Consider the following 20854-nt stretch of genomic DNA (forward strand, 5'->3'; position numbering starts at 1 on the left):
TAAATAGATTTTAGCAGTGATATTTTAGCGCCCTCTGCTGCACATTAATGTAATGTACACAGATTATGCTGCTTCTTTAACGGTGATTTTTCTTCTTTCCTTTTTGTATGAAGGTGTAAAAAATAAAATACTTGATGGTTTGGGTCAAATGTCATGAGTGAAAAGTCACAAATATCCTTTTTTATGCGAAATGCTAACCGATGTTACGTAACACCGGGCTTCTTATTTTCCCCGGGAGTTGTAGTTCCATGCGCCTTAAGGCCAACTGTGTTTGTCACGGAAGACACTTCAAGTCCCATGATGCCTCGTAATTACTCGCCAAAGCTATTCACAGGTGCACGCATGCGTAAACCATCGACTGTAATCCTATTCCTCACTATCCAGAGCAGAAGTGTCTGCGGGGGTATTTTTCTGGCTAACCATAAGTTTGCATTTCTGCTCAATACGACAGAATGGACAACTCTGGAAAAGAAAAGGAAGCAATTCAGCTCATGGCTGATGCTGACAAAAAAGTGAAGTCTTCAGGCTCTTTCTTAGGAGGAATGTTTGGAGGGTAAGACACCGACAACAGCACTGCACCAAAGAACAAACAGCTACCGCTAGGTTATAGCTAGCGATCACTGTGTTGTTAGCAAGCAGCTCATGACTTGACAGCTAACGTTAACGTTAGCAAACTTGGCACGCAGGCTGTTTCTATTAGCACACGTCCAGACATAAAGCCACAGGGCGCAATACGTGACATTCAAAAGTCTCTGAATGATTACCAGTTAGCTGTTCCCGTTATTATGATGTAAACAAGCCAGCTGGCCACGACTGCCTCCCACTGAATCAATGTATAGTTAACGTTAGCCAATGTCACTATTTGCTAGACAGCCCGTTACGCAGTTCATCCAGTTTCTGCTAACACATAACGCTAGGTATCTTATAGTTTATAGTATGGTTTTACTTTCTGTGAAGGTGACCCCAATCCATCCCACCCACCCCACACCCACCCCACACACACCCCACACACACCCACCCCACACACACACACACCCCACACACACCCCACACACACACACACACACACACCCACACACACACACACACACACACACACCCACCCACCCCACACACACGCACACACACACACGCACGCACACACCACACACACGCACACACACACACACACACACACTTGACTACTCTTGTCACAAGATCTTTTTTGACCATTTCCCAGCATTCACATGCCAAGACGGAAACACTCCTGGCAAACGCCATGTACTGTACTGTACTGTACTGTATTGAATTGGACGATTAAACATGAACGGTTTTCTTTCATTAGTGCCGAGTCTGCAGAACACGCCAGATACTGAGAGCAACCACTAGACTGAGGCTTTAAAGGGAATGTTATTAGGCAAACATGCACGCTGAACATGCATGCTGAGGCTACCAGATGTTGCTAAAATGCAGGCTGGAGATTTCATTTCATACGACATAGCTTATATTAAATGGATAGGCTTTGGTCAAGTTCTCATTTTAGTGACAACAGCTGCCTCTATGTAAAATATACGTAACAGTTAAATATGCTAGATGTCATGTAAACTACAAGATTGGTAGCATGTTTAGAAACAATTGTCCTGTTTTCCAAAGTGGAGCATGCTTTTGTGGAGGGTGCTTTGTAAATCTAAACCATGTATTAATTTCATATTACATTTGCATGAATGTGTAATATACACTGAATATGAGTTTGTGTGTCACTGTGTGTGTAATAGCTTGGGGCCTACGTGACTCAATTTTGTTCCCAGTCTCCCAGTCCTTTTTGACCCCAGTTATTTCTGAGTCTTCAGTTGCTGCGCCTGATAACTCCGGGCTTTAGAATGACAAAGCTAGCTGAGTAATAAATAATGATGCAATCGCCCGTCATGGTTGGAGGGCCAGATAATTATTACAAGTCCAGGCCCAGTGAGCTCCCAGGGGTCCACTTCATGTCACGGAGGGAGAGAGAGCTCTAATGCCTATAGCAGGATTAATCTGGATAACACAGCTTCCAGAGAAATGCAACAGCTTGGCAGTCTGTTCATCACCCTAAACCTCTTAATAAGATGCAATTTCATTTGTGAGAACCATCAATACAATATGTCCGCCAGGCTGGTGGTCTTTTTACCGGTTTGACCTTAGTCCATCCATCCACCCATCCATTCATCTTCAACCGCTTATCCGTGGGGTCGGGTCGTGGCGGTAGCCGTTCCAGCAGGGGACCCCAAACGTCTCTTTCCCCGGCCACATTAGCCAGCTCTGACTGGGGGATCCTGACGCATTGCCAGGCCAGCATGGAGATATAATCTCTCCACCTAGCCCTCGGTCTGCCCCGTGGTCTCCTCCCAGCTGGACGTCCCTGGAACACACCTCCCTATGGAGGTGACCAGGTGGCATCCGTACCAGATTGTATCCACGATCTTGTTCTTTCGGTCATGACCATAGGTGAGAGTAGGACCGAAGATCGACCCAGCAGATCGAGAGCTTTGCCTTGTGGCTCAGCTCTGTTTTTCGTATCAGTTTGACCGTAGCGTTCCCTGGAAACCACATGAAAATGTGTACGACTGTCTATGAAATTTATGTCCACCTGCTTTCTGTGCCCCGTCTTTTGTCTAGAGGACCTCACAAGGTGGAAGAGGCGTGTGAGATGTACTGCAGAGCAGCCAACATGTTCAAGATGGCCAAGAACTGGAGCGGTGCGACATGCTGTTTAATTCCATAGTATAGCACTAAAGATATATCTTGCCTATAATTTACCACACACTTGAGAGATTGTAGGCTTATGTGCTATTTCTTGGCACTGTGCTTCCCACTGTATAACTTGCAAAGCGCAGCACTTCTGAAGGTGCCGCAAGTAAAACAGGTGGGACGATTTGCATAGTGTTGTTGAGTGTGAGCTAAATGCAATGTATTTGAGTGCCTGTGTGTGTGCATGTATGTTTCTGGCCGCCTTCTCACTTTCGTCTGTCTGCAGCTGCTGGAAATGCTTTCTGCCAGGCCGCTCGCCTCCACCTGCAGCTCCAGAACAAGCACGACTGTGCCACCAGCTTCATCGACGCAGGGAATGCTTTCAAGAAGGCGGACCCAAACGGTGAGACTGGGCTGTTGTACTTGCATTCACTTCCAACAAGCTCACACTGTTTTTTAATTTTTCATTCTCCTTGAACTCATACTTATATAGGTTGTTAATAATAATGCGTTTAGTGTTATCGGGTTATTTATCACCGATGTGTTCTTCTCTAGATGTCACTCCTTGAAGAAAAGAGCTATGCATAATCAGAATATTGATCTTTTTTGCGCATTTCATGAATATTGTTTCGGCTGCTGTAGTAAGTTGGCCAGTCAGAGGATTCCCACAGCCAGCAGTGTGAAAATAAGGCTAAGCTAATACAGCTCAACCAACGGTCATGTGACACTCCGGTCCCGGAAGTAAAAAAAATCCCATTCATTTTCTCTATTGTGATTTTTTTTTATTTTTTTTTTGCGATTAGCCCATAATGTCGTAACATCCAAGGTAGCCTTACCACGAGCTAGCTAGTTGTCAAACAATGGTATATGTTCCTGTAGAAGCCACAAGTCAGGTTAGGTTGGCTTATATGAAGAGTTCTATCTTTATATTAAAAAAAATCTCAACGTCTATGGAAAAAATGAATGGGGAATTCTCTTCCAGAACGGAGCCACGTCACGTGACGTGTGTCACGTGACTGTTGATCTCTATAAAGTGGGACAGGTCCTCTGCTGGGGAACAAGTTAATTCTCCAGAGATGAGTCATGGTAGATCACACATTTCCCTACTGGAGTACAGAATCGACTGTCATCTCCGAGGCTGAATTGTCACAATGTTGTCCGTTTATCAGAGCTTCAGAAATCAGGACAGTAAACCACTGAGTCCCTAGCTAGTAGCTACCACGCTGCACTTGAGGCAAATTGTGCCTTTTACAATCCGTCTTACCGGTATTTGTGTCACTGTTGCTTAATGGAAGCAGCAGAGGAATGACAATGTGCTGAACGTATTGCTCTTGAATTGAATGCTGATTTATGATCCTCTTTGTTTGACCTCTCTGCAGCTTCATTGGATATTCTCCTAAGTGTAGGAGTAGCCAGTGGTCTGGGGGGATGGTAGCTGGCTGGCTATTATCTGGCTTTGTATGCATGGGTGGCTTTGACATACAGGACCACAGCAGCAGCGAAAATTGACATTTTGTATCCCCCACACACACCACACCCAGATGATTCTCAGCAAGCCAGAAGGAAAACAAGAGAAGGTGATTTTATAATAAGAATAAGAATAATACATGGCATTTATATAGCACTTTTCTAGAACTCACTATACAGCGTTAGTGAGACAGTGGACAAACAACGCAGACACAGAAGGAGGGATAATAATAATAAGAATACATTTATCTTATATAGCGCTTTTCTAAATACTCAAAGTCGCTTTACAGAAAACACAGAAATAAATACTTTAATTTGGAAACATTCATGAAAGGTGGGGACAGTAGGTAGAGTGGAGTGAGGTTAGGAGGAGAAGGTGAGGTTGAAGAGGTGGGTCTTGAGGGCCTGTTTGAAGGATGTTATGGACTGAGATTGACGGATGGGGCGTGGGGGGGGGGGGGGGTGGCGTCTAAGAGAAGGCAGAGGAGAAGAGATGGGTCTTAAATCGGGATTGAAAAACTGTGGGGGACTCACAGAGTCTCTGATGTCAGGGGGGAGGGAGTTCCAGCGCCTGGGAGCTGCCCTGGTTTGGACCTGGACTTGGTCTATGAGATATGGGGGGGGAGGCAGTTGGTGAAGGGCTTTGTAAGTGATGACGAGGAGTTTGTAGTTGATCCGGTAAGGAGATGGGAAGCCAGTGAAGTTCTTTTAAGACTGGGGTGAGGTGGTGACAGGATTTGGTGTGACTAAGAAGTCGGGCGGCTGCGTTCTGGTTCTGGACCAGTTGGAGTCTGTTGATGAGGCTGGCGTCGATGGAGGAGTGAGTGACAGTAGTCGAGACGGGAGGAAATGAAGGCGGGGATTAGTGGATTAGACCCTAGACCACAGGATCTTGCATGTGCTGGTGTTGTATGTATTTAACCTCTACTCTCTAACATCTGTCTAAGGAAAGATATAATACAACTTTATTTTTGCTTTTTACTTTCCATCCCTATTTCACCCCATTGAACAACCACCCCGTGTAGTAGTATGCTGTGCTGTTGAAGGGTCTAACCATTCCCTCCTCTTCCCTCTATGCTGCCCCTAGAGGCAATCAAGTGTTTAAACGCAGCCATCGATATATACACAGACATGGTAAGATGCACAGACAAAAAGCTTCCCTCTGTACAGTCACTCTCTCTTACCTTTGTGCCCACTGTCTGATGTGATATTTTCTTTATTGAATTGTGCACAGCATGTTAGCCAGATAATGTGTCACTGTCACTGATCGCTGCTGGAGACGTAGTAGCATGTAGCATTGTATTGTGTTGTGTTGTGCTGTCAAAAATGTACTTGTAGTAAATGATAGTTAAAATGAGAATATAATCTTTTTTGTGAATGCAGTGGAGAGCCAACCAAAGTGATTATATGTCTGCATTGTGGTGCTCAGGAAGTAGCTAATATTGAGTATAGCTAGAGCAGTGAAGTATTACTATTAGTGCAGTGTCATCTCTTCAGATTGGAGCACCAGTCCCCTTTTTGAATCGATCACTCCTGGGACTTGTTGTTGAGCCCCGACTAGGGATGTTCATCAATTATCGAAAATCGATAATTGATCGTTAAGGATTGGAATCGATCCTGTGGCATTTGGATCGATTTTTTAATTATTTAAAAAAAAAAAAAAAAAAAAAAAAAAATTTGGACTAGGTTTGGGTGGAATTCGTTCCTCCTCGCCCCACTCCATTGCACAGCCGACTAACGTGAGGTGGAGCTTCATATAGTCTCTAGTTTTCTGGCTGGGCACGGGCCTTTGTGCCAACAAAACTGTTTTAAACATGGGAAATTCACACCGGCATGCGCCGGGGACAGCAGTGTTGGAGAGGAGACACATTGAAATAAAGAGTTAATTGAGGAGAACACGTTGTCTTTCGTATTTTCTGCCATAGGCATTCATTTTGTAAAAAAAAAAAAAAAAAAAAAATCTAAGTATTAATATGATCGATAATCGATAATTGATCGTTAATTTTCACCGATTATCGATTTTGGAAAATTTTCAAAATGAACATCCCTAGCCCCGACCAAGACATGATTCATAAAAGCACAAGTCTTGAGGAAAATACCGTTTGGTGCATTGATACCTGGATCAAATCAAATCCCTCCTTGTTAGTCAGTGTTTCAAGCGTGGTTTAATTTGAAAGGCAAATACATTCTAGTTGTGAAGCCACAAGCTGCTGCTGCTGCTCTCCTCTCTGCACTGAGAACATAATGGAGAGGGGCTCCTCTGGCTGGATCCAGTTAGTAATGATTTCCTCTCCTCCTCCTCCTCCTCCAGGGAAGATTCACCATCGCAGCCAAACACCACATCAGCATTGCAGAGATCTATGAGTCTGAACTGGTGGATATCGAGAAGGTGTGTGTACGCGTTCATGTACAGTATATCTAATAGTTACATAGTAATGCTATCAGTAATATATATATATATATATATATATATATATATAATTGAGTATGTGGACTTTGTTTCAAGTTCTGTGTTCGGCCACAGGTATGCCGTTTTACGTGCGATCGGGCTGAAACCTTCAGGGTGTGTAAAGGGCACCCATGCAGGTGACACGGCTGGATTTTTTAATTAGGCTAATTAGCTAATGATGTGATGTCATCAGTGATGATGTCATAAGGGCGCGCGCACACACACACACACACACACACACACACAAAGGCATTGTGACAAAACTGATCAGTGATGTCATAATGGGGCACACACCCCACGTGCGCCAATAGGGCAGGCAAGGCCGAGCTACGTGTGCGAGCCTAGATGCCTAGTTATTAATATTACCATTATTGGGTCATTTTGAGGATCACTTTAGATTACAGCGTCCGTGGTTTTTCTTCTTCTACAGGCGATTGCACATTATGAACAAGCAGCAGACTACTACAAAGGAGAAGAATCAAACAGGTACTGTTTCATCTCATAAGACTGTATTAGCTGTGGGAATCTTCAGGGTCCTTCCAATTCGATTCAGTTTCCATTTTTAAAGCTACGATTCCCGATGCATCACAATCTATAACTTCTAATATCCGCATAATAGTAGTGGATAGAAACGCGCATAATATCGCATTTTCTTTTGCCGATTTTCTCAGAATTCGGTTCAAATTTGCGATACAGTTGGATGGAAACCCAACTACTGTGTAACTCTTACAAGTTCCTCCTTTGCTTGAATCTCACCATCAAAATGAATTATGTGTACACATTTTTCTGCCATGAGCTATCAAGATAGCTAACATGAATGACGGATGTAAACAACGCTCAGATCTCAGATTTTCTTTTCTTTTGTTGTGCATCAATGCAGAATCACACACAAAAACAATCGCAATTCTAACATGAATCGATTTCACCAACTCCTAATATATATGATGTAGTTTATGTTTGTGTATTCTGATGCGTTGTGTTCCTTCGTCTTATGCACTTTGTCCTCTTAGCTCTGCCAACAAGTGTCTGCTGAAGGTGGGGGCTTACAGCGCTCAGTTGGAGCAGTACCAGAAGGCCATTGAGATCTATGAGCAGGTGGGTTTGTGTCATTGCTGCACTTGTGTGAATTGGTACTTGACTTGGTGGCACTGACATCTTGAACACACTTCATATGAATTGGATTTGCCTAGGTTGGAGCCAACACCATGGACAACCCATTGCTGAAATACAGCGCCAAAGAATACTTCTTCAAAGCCTCCCTCTGCCATTTCATTGTGGATGAGCTCAACGCTAAGGCAAGCTCATAGGCATACGGCTCAGTCTCAGGCTTTGGGATGTTGTGCAGATGAATGTTAACACTCTGTGTCTCCACAGATTGCGGTTGAAAAGTATGAGGAGATGTTCCCGGCTTTTTCAGACTCTCGAGAATGCAAGCTGCTGAAGGTAGGTAGAACTTGGAGGAATTTGATGAAAGTCTTACTCCCCCTCCCCCCAATCCTTTCTGATTCTGTGACTAACCTACTTTTTTGTTTGACAGAAACTTCTGGACGCTCATGAGGAACAGAACTGCGAAGCTTTCACAGAAGCAGTAAGTCATGTATACCCTAAGGAATTCCTCCAGTTTCAAACTCGACCTAGTTCCCATGTTCCATAACCATATTCTCCATTGGCATTGATCTGAGTACACGTGTTCTATCTACAAATGTAAATCAACACATTGTTATTGGTGAGCACTGAGCACAGAAACCCCAGTGCCTCTTATGGTTTGGTATACTAGTGGCAAGAATTCCACTTCCACACACAATTATTTTGTCTTTTCCAAATACATCAGAAAAGCCAGCAAAACATCAAAACAGTGAACTGTTATTGTTTCAAAGTATAAGATATGTCCACTATTATGTAATACCGGTATGCCACGTTAAACACGGCGGGCAAAGCTGTAGTGTAACTCAGAGATGGGGACTTGGACTTGAGACTTGGACTTGAGTCGCACTTAAAGGACGGCTTTTCCGTGGGGAATATGAATATATATTAAATCTCACGCCCCTAAGGTTTTCGAATCCGTTGAAATTTTTGAAATTGGTTTTTCACAGCCAAAGCGATCAACCATCTCTCACATATTTTTTGGCCCAGCCGACGCGTTTTGCGTCATCTGGGCCAAGTCCGCCTTGCGGAAGTCGAGCACCTATGGACTACACTACTTGTGGGCCTGTGCTGCCATGGTCCCGCCTCTAGAGGTCCTCCACGCCCCTTCAGAGGTCTTGAAAAAAACCAAAAGGCAGCCATCTTTTTCCACCGCCTAACCTATGGTAGCTAATATTAGCTTTCCATAGCTCCTTGCAAAGAGACCATATCTCGGGAACGGAAGCACGGACAGACACGGGACTGGCGGCATTGGAAAGCTCGTCAAATTTTACATCTAGTAGTAGGTGCGTTGAAGTAACGAAATCAACGCTGAGCAATGTACCCGTTTTTACACATTTTTACATGAAATAGTTACAACATCAGATGCGCGTAACTCCTTGGAAAATGCCTTAAAATGCATGAAAAAAAATTTATGAAGACATCTCCCGACATATATACTTCGGTTTAAATTTGCTGCAATTTGGAGGCAATTTTATTTTTGATTTTTTCTTCTTCTCATAATTATTTATGTCGAAGCCTTCTTCTTCTTCTTTGAGTTTTATGGCGGTTGGCAAACATATATGTGCATTACCGCCACCTACTGGAGTTTGATATCAGCCAAATGCCTGAGGGGTGGGCGTGGAATCTAAGGCCACGCGAGCCCAGTGCATTGTGGGAACTGTAGGATTTCGGCTCCCCGCACCCGCCCCTCCCCCCCACACAGAGTGGATTTTGGTTGATATCTGGCTGTAAACAACCAATTTCAAAAATGTCAACGGATTCGAAAACCTTAGGGGCGTGAGATTTAATATATATTCATATTCCCCACGGGAAAGCCATCCTTTAAGTCTCACTCACAGTGACTTGAGACTTGACTTGAGACTCGTCCTCAAAGACTTGAGACTTGACTTGGACTTGAAGGTTTGGGACTTGTGAACAATCTTTTTCTTTTGTTTATTTTTTTATTTTTTGGTGCGTTGACATGAAGGAAATGTCTACTAATGTCATCTCTAATCATTGCTGCTACTGTATTCTAATAGATAAGGAGTGAGGATAATACAGTACATGCTTTGAATTCCTTAGTTGTAGCTATGCAGTGTTCTAAGCAGACCGGATGACATGCAGCAGATGATAGAACGCTCATCCATAAGAGACTTGACTTGGACTTGCAAGCATACTGTGACTTGACTGCACAAGCTCATCTGTGCGCTCTCTGTCCCTCTGCAGGTGAAGGACTTTGACTCGATCTCCCGTCTGGACCAGTGGCACACGACCCTCCTGCTGCGCATCAAGAAGTCCATCCAGGGCGATGAGGGCGATCTGAAGTGAGCAGAGCCAGAGGGTGGAAACGCAGCATGGAGGGGCCAATCCATCACAGCATGCTATCCCACACACACACACACACACACACCCTGTCACTCACCTCGACACATATTGTTTCTCGTGCACTACCCAGCCTAGGTTTGCCATCACACAGTATGTCCAAACTGTAACATTGTACATCACGCAGTATGTCCAAACTGTAACATTGTACATCACGCAGTATGTCCAAACTGTAACATTGTACATCACGCAGTATGTCCAAACTGTAACATTGTACATCACGCAGTATGTCCAAATTGTAACATTGTACATCACGCAGTATGTCCAAATTGTAATGTTGCTGCAATCCGTGGAGCGTCTCGAGAGCAGTGTCTGCTTGTGATTGTGAACGTTTGACTGCTCACTATAGTGTGTAGTGTAATCACTATAATGTGTAGTGTAATCACTATAGTGTGTAGTGGAAGCATAACCCAACCTATTTAGGATGTAAACCATCTTGCCCTCACCTCTGTTTAGAGGATAGCTGCAATTCCCTTTTTATGCTGAAATCTGACCCGAGGGATGGAGGGTATTGAATCTGATGTTAGTATTGAGAACAAGCACTGCATGATTTGTACAGTTAGTTGTTAGTCACATTTTTTTATGTAATTTGTTTTCATTATATATTTTAAAACAAATTAAGTTTTTAGTTTGCTGTACAAATGATTGTTTTATTCCAAGTTCAATCCATAGTGTGTATGGGTTTTTCAAGAATGTATTCTCTTAATTTGTGTTTGTTGGGGTTCCCAAAGTATGAGTTGTAAGAACAAGTGGTTCTCACAACTCAAGTCATTCCAGTCACAATGAAAACTAATTTGTTTCCATCTTATAGTTACAGATGGGAGGAGACTCTTCTTTAAGGGCATGATCAGTGTACCACAATAAGCATCAAATGTAGACTGTTAAAAAACATAAATACCTAAATATCACCCACTGATGCTTTTTTCTCGATACATAGTATTATTATTATTATTATTTAATATGTGAGAGGATTTACCAATGTCATGTTATTTTTGAATGTTTGAATCTGTAAGCTGCGGTTTATTGTTTGTGAAACATGTGTTTTTGCGTGGAGAGCACTGACCAGGCAATGTACACCAGATGCGTTACGGCTGCGTTGCGGATCCGGTCAAATTGCCGGATCGACTCTCGCCCATGTTAATAGATGGACAATACATGCGGTACGGAAAAATTACGCACCTGTGCTATTTTTGTCGGATCCCGCATACGTCTGACAGATTACATGAGTGTGGGTCTGTTCGGAGCCGTACCACCGGAGCCGTACCGGAGCTGGTGGACATAAGCCTTTACTACTCCGTATTTCCAGGGCAGTAATCTTGACGAAATGTGCATCATCAGTCATTCATCGTGTGCGGTGTTGTGTTGTGAACGTATCATTGAAGGTTTACTAGTGCAGTAGTCACAGTGCACCTTCTAAATGGCCAGTTGCTAAGCATGTCATTGTGTGTAGTTTAGTGTTGTGTTTCATTCACTAGTGTGAGCCAGACCAAAGTTTTGACTAAAGGGTCAGTCACCCTACATATCAAGCTTCTCCCAGAAGGAATAACAGTGGACCGTTGATTTGATCTGTACAGTGTATGCTTGTGCGAATGGACAATAAATAAAGACACTATAACCTAGCTGATGTTTCTGTACTGCTGTTGGTCTCACCTCTCAATGACATATATGAATTGCCATTTGCTTTAATTGTTTGTGTAGTAGGCTAAATAATCCAACATTTCCATGACATGCAGGCCTATTGCTTAATTGCATTTAGTACTTAATGTTTTGAGATTGTACACTCACATGGTCATCTAAAAATGTGACTACAGCTCAACAGATTCTTGGACTTGGAACAAAGAATACAATGAGATAGTCCTCACATACGAGGCTGATTCACAATTAAGCTTTTTTTCCTGTGACACTGTCGAAACGTCAGTCAAAAATAGGACAGTGTAAAACTGTAAAAAAAAAAATAGAATAACCTCAGTGAGAAGCCCACGTAGCTTCAGAGACAGGAACAGTGAGGATGCAGAGGACATGGGGATAGACGGGGAGAAGGGGACGATGCACTGGAGGGCGCCCCCAATCCAGACGCCAAGCGAGGCCATGTGTCTGATCAACCAGACCTCTAGTCTGGAAATGAGCTCAGTTGACAAACAGGAATTTCATTTTTCATTGCAGATCTGCTGCAGTGTCCCACACCAAACCCCTTTCCCCCAAAGGACCACAATGGTTTTAGCTTTCTCCGCCCTCCTTTTTTATGCAAATATCTGTCTCTGAGAACTGCCCATGTGTTATTTGTCAAAACAAAATCAATTGAGCCAATCAACAAAGTCGTTATTTGTTGTTGGGCTACTTACGGGAAAAGTAACAACATTACTGATCCTTGTTACCACGCAACATTGATCTCTCTAAAATCCAATATCTAACATGCTTAGTGGGACAAAACATGATAGAAGCTTGATTGTTTTCCAACTTGGCCTTAGGCTGTCTTCAGCGTCCAAGTGACACATTTACTGTATATGTTGTTTACTCTGCAACCATCAAAATTATGATGGAAACTGATTCAATGTGATTAGTTAGCATCAAAATCATAATTCCATTAGACTACCTGCATTTTCTTGTGAAATGCAGCAGCCCATCTGAAATGGGTTTACTTCTGCCAAGAGCACCACCAGAGCCTAGCCTAAGAGTGAATTTAACTCATTTAACATTTCCGAAGTACAACAGCGGTGATTACTTTTGTTCTGAGTGCTAGCCTCATTAAATGTCCAAGTATTCTAGTATGGGAATGGTTTAGAAAAACGATACCGAAAATGCTGAAGCAGATGCAGGCCAACGTAAATCATCAACACAGTTTCAGTATGCATGCTGCTGTCAGAGGTGTATGGAAAGCTACTTGAGGATTCACTGGGGTGCTGCTCTGCAAATGCAACGTTGTTTTTGCCCTTCCTCCTGAGGAAATCATCCACCTTACATTTGTCTCAATTCATTCTGCAACCTTCACTGCTCTGTTCCGGTGACGCTCTGGACCACAGGAGGCTGTGCCGTTTTCAACTCTGACTTTCAAACACTGTTCGCCTGTCTCATACAGTACCAGTACCCCTGTCCAACACACACACACACACACACAGAACAGAGCAACTTGTGGATGTAACTGAAAGTGGAAACTTCAGTTACTGATAACTTAACACTTTACTAGCACAATAAACCTTCCAAATAGCCAGTTACTACGCATGTATTGTTTCATTGTGTTACATTGAGCCAGACCAAAGTTTGTATTAATGGATTGGATCTGTAGGCTTGTGCAAATGGACAATAATAAAGGTAATATATCCCAGCTGATGCTTCTACTGTCCTGCTGTTGGTCTCACCTCTGCAACAGTGACATTTTCATACATATAGAATAGAATCGCCATTTTCCCAATGTATTTTTTTTTATTGTATATGATCTAACAGTTGTGCGATTCATGTCGGATTCCATATATTACAAAATACTTATTTTATGAAGCTAATACTAATTACATTAAGCTTTCCAGATTGTACACCTGGCAGCTTAAAACATGTGCCGAAAGCCCAACTGATTCTTGGGACTTTCAATGAATACATGATGTTGCAAGAGAGTGATAAACAGGAATCCAGGTTGATTCACAATGAGGGATTTGATTTTTGCCAGAATGGCAACACATCACACAGTCAAAAGACACACTCAGGCATTATTAGCGTCAAACATCTACACTCAAGAGCCACCACCAGGTACAAGAGACAAATGAATCTACACAGTGTCATCAGCTGAAGCTCCCTCAGCCCCCTCAATACTTGTGTCTTCAGTTGTCCTTTGCTGTCCATCACTTGTGACATCAGCTGTCTGTTCTGTGACACAGTGCTTCTCAAGGACAATCACAGTTTGAATATCAGGATCCAAAATGGCCGTCTCAGCAGCGGCCTCAGTCTCTGAAACTGGAGCCAAAATGGTTTGTGAAACAGCAGCTTCCAAGAGCGATGACGTGGACACAGTGGCCATCTCTGAAACGGAGGCCAACGTGGCTTCGGAGACAGGGACAGCGAGGGAGATGGGTACGGAGAGAGAGGAGGCGGCTGCGCAGGACATGGGGATAGTGTGTGCCATGGAGACGGGCAGGGAGAAGGGGACGGAAATGGCCGAGCCGTCTATGGAGATGATGCTGCCGTCGGTGGTGACGATGGGCTGGAGCTGGGTGCCCGGCGGCATCTCGGTGTGGATGACGGTGATCCCGCCCAGAGAGCCGTGACTGACCAGGGCGATGGTGCCGTGACTGGCCCAGTCAGCTGACAGCGTGACCGGCTCCGCTGGCACCATGATGGTCTCAGCCTGGGCCTTCACACCACCAGGACCTCCAGCTTGGCTCGCTTTCTGCGCTGCCTTTCCGGCTTTCTCTGCTTTCCCCTTGGCAGGAGATTTGGCTTTCCTCTCCTCCACATTTCCATCCAGCACCACCAGGTAGGTCTTCCAGGGCGCATCTGTGTCATGAGTCTGGTGATGACAAAAGCTGATGTTACTTTTGAAATATTAAACCAGGGACAATGAAGAATGCAGAACACATCCTTTTGAATTATATTGCATAACTGCAACAAGTTTGGAAAAACTTGGGTTGCTTAGGAAAACTACAGTTGAGCCTCAATTATGCAAATCTCATTTATGCAAATTATTATTATTTATGCATTGAGGCAGCCTCCCAACAACTGTATGAATGCTGATTTTTTTTTTTTCCTTTTTTTTTTATGTAATGGGTAGATTCACCAAAGCATTCTGATGTGTCACAGAATGCCAATAACAATATGGCAATGCTGATTATTCACACAAACTGTGGCTAGCTGTGCTTCACTCATTGCTATGCAAACTGTTATGGCAAGCAATGAAGTAATTTGTGATCTTTCTGGTTTTCGCTTGTGGTTTTTATTTGAATGTACTGTATCTGCTGTATACAACTTTGAATAACATTTGGCAATGGTAGACATGCATTGGTAATCATTGCATAACCCAGGGGTTCCCAATCTTTTTTGGGTTGTGAACCCACTTTGAGGTCACAAAAATGTAGGGACCCCAGACATTCAAATTCCGGTATATCGTTAATATCATCAGTGACATCATCAGTGATGACATTTTTTCCTCCGAATTCTGACTTTAATCTGAGCAATCTTACTTTAATCTGAGAATTCTGACTTTTTCCTCACAATTCTGACAGTAAACTCAGAATTCTAACTTTATTTTCATAATTCTGACTTTTATTTTCAGAATCCTGACTTAAACTCTTTAAAAAAGAACTTAAAAAAAATCACAAGTGGCCCTAATCCTGTTCGGTAGTTTTAAATTGTGTGTGGTGATGGTGGTGTTGTTTTCTTTACGTGTTTTTTTTATGCCAGTAGCTCCCAACCTTGGGGTCGCGACCCCAATTCAAATGGGGTCGCGACCCCAAGGTTGGGAGCTACTGGCATAACCCCTACTGTTATTTACTTTAATTATGGCTACTTTGGCACTGCCGCCAGTAACAGTACAGTAAGTTTGACCACTGTTGCAGCCATCAAATCAGCCTCTGGTAGTATTGCTATAGTAAGGTCTGCCCCACTCACCATAGTGTGCCTGCGGACGGTGGACTTGTCTGTGAAGGTGCGGTTACAGAGACTACACATGTAGGGTTTCTCCCCTGTGTGAATGCGCTGGTGCCTCTGGAGGGCATTGAGCTGAGTGAACTGCTTCTCACATTCTTTACAGCTGTACGGCCGCTCACCTAACAATCACCAGAGAGGACACACACACACACACACACACACACACACACACACACACACACACACACACACAGAGAGAGTAAGAATGGCACATTAGTACTACTAGAGTCCAAATACTTTCAAGAGGTGAGGAAGATAACAGTGAGGAAGATAACTAATTTCTCAGCTGAAAATCTGCTTATGCCTCTGTGCAAATAACATATACATCATTGTTTCCTGCCCTATATAGGTGGACATTTTACACTAATTACCTGTGTGTATTTTTAAATGCTGATGGAGGGAATTTCTCTGAGCGAAGCCTCTGCCACACTGCTGGCACTTGTATGGCCTGGAGCCCGTGTGGATGTTGGAGTGGTGTCTCAGGTATTCTTTGGATGCAAAGCTTTTCCCACAGGACTCGCACATAAAAGGCTTTTCACCTAGGAAGATACAACAAGATGATCATGTTTCGTTTGGTAGGTGTGGATAGCCTTATCTTCATATGCACCCACTGATCAATTCTCAGTCAATAAGGCCCACTTCCATCAAGTCTCTTATGGGTTATTACTGAACATGGGCTTGGGGCAAAAATGCTTTTTAAATGTCAGAAAATAGCCATTAAAAAAGGGCAATTAGCGAATTAATTTATTAATATTGGGTGAACTGGTCTCTTCTTTGAAACGGTCTTGAAAAAAGGTTAACAGTGCACAAAATGACGCTTTTACGACCAGATCTGCTATATTTTAAACAAAAGTGGACAAGTGGCATTCTAGAAATCAACATTTCCAACACAGTTATACAGTTATTACTATCATCAGACTGACCTGTGTGGGATCTCTTATGATAGGCCAGCATGTGTTTCTGAGTGAACCTGGCCTCACATTGGTCACAAGCAAATGGCTTCTCTCCTGTGTGAGTCCTAAATATTCAGAAAACAGCAAAGGGGAATGGAACCAGATTTCAGCTCTCATCTATGTTAGAAATATGTTTTCATCATGAAAAACTGAACATCCACTACTGGCATAGCCATGAATAAGAGGGTTCATAATTAATGGCTTTGCCATACCATAAAACTCATGAGGCACTAATTAGCATTCAGACCACTAATTAAGATTCAGGCTCCTCCAAATGGTCTCCTATTCAAATGATTACCAATGCAGCACCTTCAGGCTGCTGATGACACCCTGGTTTTTGCCTCTAGCAAAGAACTGCTTATGTTCACAAATGAATGGAAGACATAGGGATAATTTGAGTGGCATTCCCTTTTGATATTGTGTGACATAATAACATGGAATGCTGCTATGTTGCATGATTAGATTACTTACAAACATTATTTATCCAGGGAAAGTGCCCTGAATATATAGTACATGAAGCACCTAGTGAAACCATTCCTCTCATGTTGTCCACCCCTCTGGAGCAGTTGGACATTCTTATGTGTTGGTCGAGGATGGAAGAGCATTACTCATTCACTACTTCTGCCCAACCCCACATTTCACAGACCATCTTGGGATTCAAACCGGTGACCTTTCAGTCACAAGCCCACTTGAACCTCTCGACAACAGCAGCACCATTGATTGGTCACCATGACAGAATACACAGTATAACTCAGTACCTGTGGTGCATCTTGAGCGCAGAGTTCTGGGTAAACTTGGCCCCGCACTCGGTGCACTCATAGGGCTTGGCGCCTGTGTGCGTTCTCTCGTGCAGCGTCAGAGCCGTTTTGGAGCTGAGTGCCTTTCCACAGTCCGGACACACATGTCGCAGTCTGCTATGCTCGTGTACCTGGGCGGCAGCAGCAGGGACGTGATGAGGAAAGAATGTCCAAAATCAGGAACTAACGAAGATTAACACATACGCTTTGTGTCCACAATGCAGCCGGGTTTCATTATAAACGAGAAACAGGATCACATCAGTGAAATAGATATGGTGTATGATAAATTGCAGTAATTGCAGTAAATACTGCAATTGTGTTTATAACGTGAGCATTCCAGTGTTGTAGTCGAGTCAAGTCGGACTCATTTTCAGGACTCCTGACTCGACTTGAGCACAGATGACTCACTTTTTAATTGATAAAGACATTTTTATTTTATTTTTTATGTTCGTTTTTTTTTTAAAGGCCCCCAATAATTTGGCACGATTATGGTACGACATGGTACTCATGTACAGTAACTACAGACTCAGACTTGGTCTCAGACTCACAGTGGAGCAGAAAAAACGTTTCACATCTGGAAAGAAGCACCACCAACATTGACTCAATACTCCTCTTTTCATAAAACCTTTAGCCACGCAAAAATCTAGATTTTTTTTCCCAACATGGCCACCATTTCCAGCCGAAATACTATTTTGAGGGCAACCTTGTGTAGAATTAGATTAGATTAGATACTTTAATGACCACACACAGCCAGGCTGGTGGAATTTGCTTTCAGTACATTAGCCAGGTTCCAACATAGAACATCACATGCAATAAATACACTACAGCCCACATCACAGTACAGTAAACAGACAGGAAAGCAGACTTGTATTGCACAACATTTCTGGCGTCTTTCCACTTGTGAACGGTTTTACATTTGGTGATTCGGACTTGGACTCGGACTCAAACACTGGGGACTCGAGAGATAGTGACTTGACTACACACTGGAATATTCACATACCAATGATCCCAAAAATGAATGAATGAATGAATGAATATATGTATGTATGTATGTATGTATGTATGTATCTATGTGTTTTTACATACAGGAAGTGCGTGGGAAGAAAGGAGTCACTCCATTATGCTCACATGTCGTTGGTGGCGAATAACATCCTTCTTGCGTTTGAAGGTCTTGGCGCAGACTTCGCAGGTGAAGAGTCTCTCATCATTGTGGACGTGCTTCTCGTGGATCTTCAGGTTGCCACGGTTAGCAAAGATTTGCTGGCAGGTCTCACAGCGGTAGATGACTTCCGATTTGATTCCATGGTACGTGCTGGCCAAAGAGAGGAGTTACAGGTTGCAGCATTAACTCGAAGCCCAGAGCTCAAATGTGAACATAACGTTAAGCGTAATGGCCCTAATATAAGCACTGTAGGCCAAGAAGTGTATTACATGTGAACAAATTAACACACAAAACATAATTGATTAATGTAGTCTGTGGTCTGCGAATACAGTCACTGGAAGAGTGACTGTATTTCCACATGCTGCCATGATGCAATCCTAATGGAAAATCAATCAAACGCAAGTTACGCAACACATGGAACGTGATTATGTTTATGTCCCACCTGATGTGCTTCAAGTAGCTTCTCTCATAGTGGAAGGTCCGCTGGCATTTCTCACACTGGAACTGGGCCTTGGATGTTTTCTTTAATGTCCTCTGGGTCTGGCTCTCCCATTCCTCCTTCTCCTCCTCGTCCATAGACAAGTACAAGGGGTCGTCGGGGTCATAATTCAGCATGTCCCCCTCGTCCTCCCCATCATCAACATCAGAGGCCGTCATGTCCAACTCCAACTCAGCCTGTCTCTGTGGCTGAGTCTTTAGCTTCTGGGTCTCCTCTGTCTCTTCTTTGGTTTCCTGGTTAGCATTGTTCAAAGCCCGATTGGATGACTTTTTTCTTTTGGTGTTTAAACCCCTCCGAGGGACTTTACGACCCGTCGGCTTAACGCTCAGCTGTATGCCTCCAGCTTCAGGCTCGCCTTCTTCAGACTTCAACTTTTTTGAGCCGGCTTCTTCTCTCTCTGAGCTCTTTGGAGAGCGTGGCCGCTTCAGAAGTACTCTTTTAGGCTGTTTCCTCCCTCTGGTCCTTGGTGCGGTCTTTGTCGTTTTTTTGGAGTCACCAGCACTCAAGGCCTCGCCACAAACCTTCGAGAGATCCTTGCAATCCAAAAGTAGCGCCGCTTCTCTGATGTCATCAATCTTGTCTCTCGCGACTTCCACTTTACCGGTGTACACAAAATCCAAGAACTTGGAGAACTCGGCTGTGTGCATATTTGAGAGTAATAATTTCTCAGGAGCAGCATCGCGCGACAGGAGGATACTCTTGAAGTAGCCACTGGATGCTGCCAGCATCACCTGGTGAACCTGAAACTCCTCCACGTCTCCCTGGTAGTCCACCTGCACCGTGAGGTCACTCAGCTGACCGTGCTTCCGCAGCTTATGCAGAGAAGCCAGGATGTTTTCATGGTGGGTCTTGGAGGCGAGTTGCACCACTCTGTCAGTGTCAGCCATTATTCATTGGTGCTCCTGAGAAAAATAACAACAACGGGCAGCTATTTGTGATGCATGTCTGTCTGTATATCGTATCGATTTCTCTCCCACCCACACACACACACACACATAGGTGTTCATATTATTAGGCAAGCTAACGTTAGCAAGCTGCCTTGCTCAAAAGCACAACATGCAGCTAATGTTTTAATTTGGAAACTTCTAGCCTCAACTAAATTAAGGTGCACTTTATAAGCCAAAAACCAATTAACCAATTAACTTTATATGACCACAGACTACATTCAATTTGGTTTCATTTTTGTGTACATAATATTAACTGCATGCATCAAGAGCGGGTTTGCGAAGCTAACGTTAGCCCGTCAGTCACAACAACTAGCCAGCTACGTTAGGTTAGCTAGCTTTCACATTAAATGTCAGCTGAAAACAGAGGAGGTTATTCGGTGATACAACTGTAATCGACAACACCGTGAATGAATGGACGTGTGGCAGTTTGCTACACATCAACACGAACGAGAGTTCTTACCGTAAGGTCGGTAAAATGGCAGCCCTTCACAAAATACACTGAAGGTATTTCCTGTAGAAATCAACGAGATTCGTCTTTTTCTTTTACCGACATCCGGTTCCGCGGTGGCTGATTTGAGATCAGTCCTTCGTAGCCTTTTTTACAAGCCTTGTATCGCGGATAAGAACAAATAACCCGCCTCGGATCAGTTCATTTAGAAAGCGCGTAACGTCTGGAAAATCGGCGCCCATCTATTTTGTGTTTTACCAATTCTGGTGGGATTTTATTCCCCTCATG

At 43.5% G+C, this 20854-nt stretch overlaps 2 protein-coding genes across 2 annotated transcripts; one reads left to right on the forward strand and one right to left on the reverse strand.

The window, feature by feature from the left end:
- Positions 1-392: 392 nt before the first annotated feature.
- napbb (N-ethylmaleimide-sensitive factor attachment protein, beta b) lies at positions 393-11748 on the forward strand. The gene is made up of 11 exons (XM_083642756.1): positions 393-553; positions 2635-2714; positions 2993-3109; positions 5261-5307; positions 6485-6562; positions 7053-7108; positions 7633-7717; positions 7813-7917; positions 7997-8065; positions 8160-8210; positions 9974-11748. Exons 1-11 carry the CDS (start codon positions 453-455, stop codon positions 10073-10075), a joined length of 891 nt encoding a protein of 296 aa, XP_083498882.1. The 5' UTR covers positions 393-452; the 3' UTR covers positions 10076-11748.
- A 1722-nt stretch (positions 11749-13470) lies between these two features.
- On the reverse strand, positions 13471-20602 carry gzf1 (GDNF-inducible zinc finger protein 1). Its single transcript, XM_083643486.1, has 8 exons — positions 20579-20602; positions 19115-20073; positions 18639-18822; positions 17472-17641; positions 16684-16778; positions 16132-16299; positions 15722-15879; positions 13471-14624 (listed from the first exon to the last, which is right to left on the reverse strand). The coding sequence occupies exons 2-8, from the start codon at positions 20056-20058 to the stop codon at positions 13887-13889; spliced, it is 2457 nt and encodes an 818-aa protein (XP_083499612.1). The 5' UTR covers positions 20059-20073; positions 20579-20602; the 3' UTR covers positions 13471-13886.
- Positions 20603-20854: the final 252 nt, after the last annotated feature.

Source organism: Poromitra crassiceps (genome assembly GCF_964638095.1).
Source record: "Poromitra crassiceps genome assembly, chromosome: 9".
Taxonomy (NCBI): Eukaryota; Metazoa; Chordata; class Actinopteri; order Beryciformes; family Melamphaidae; genus Poromitra; species Poromitra crassiceps.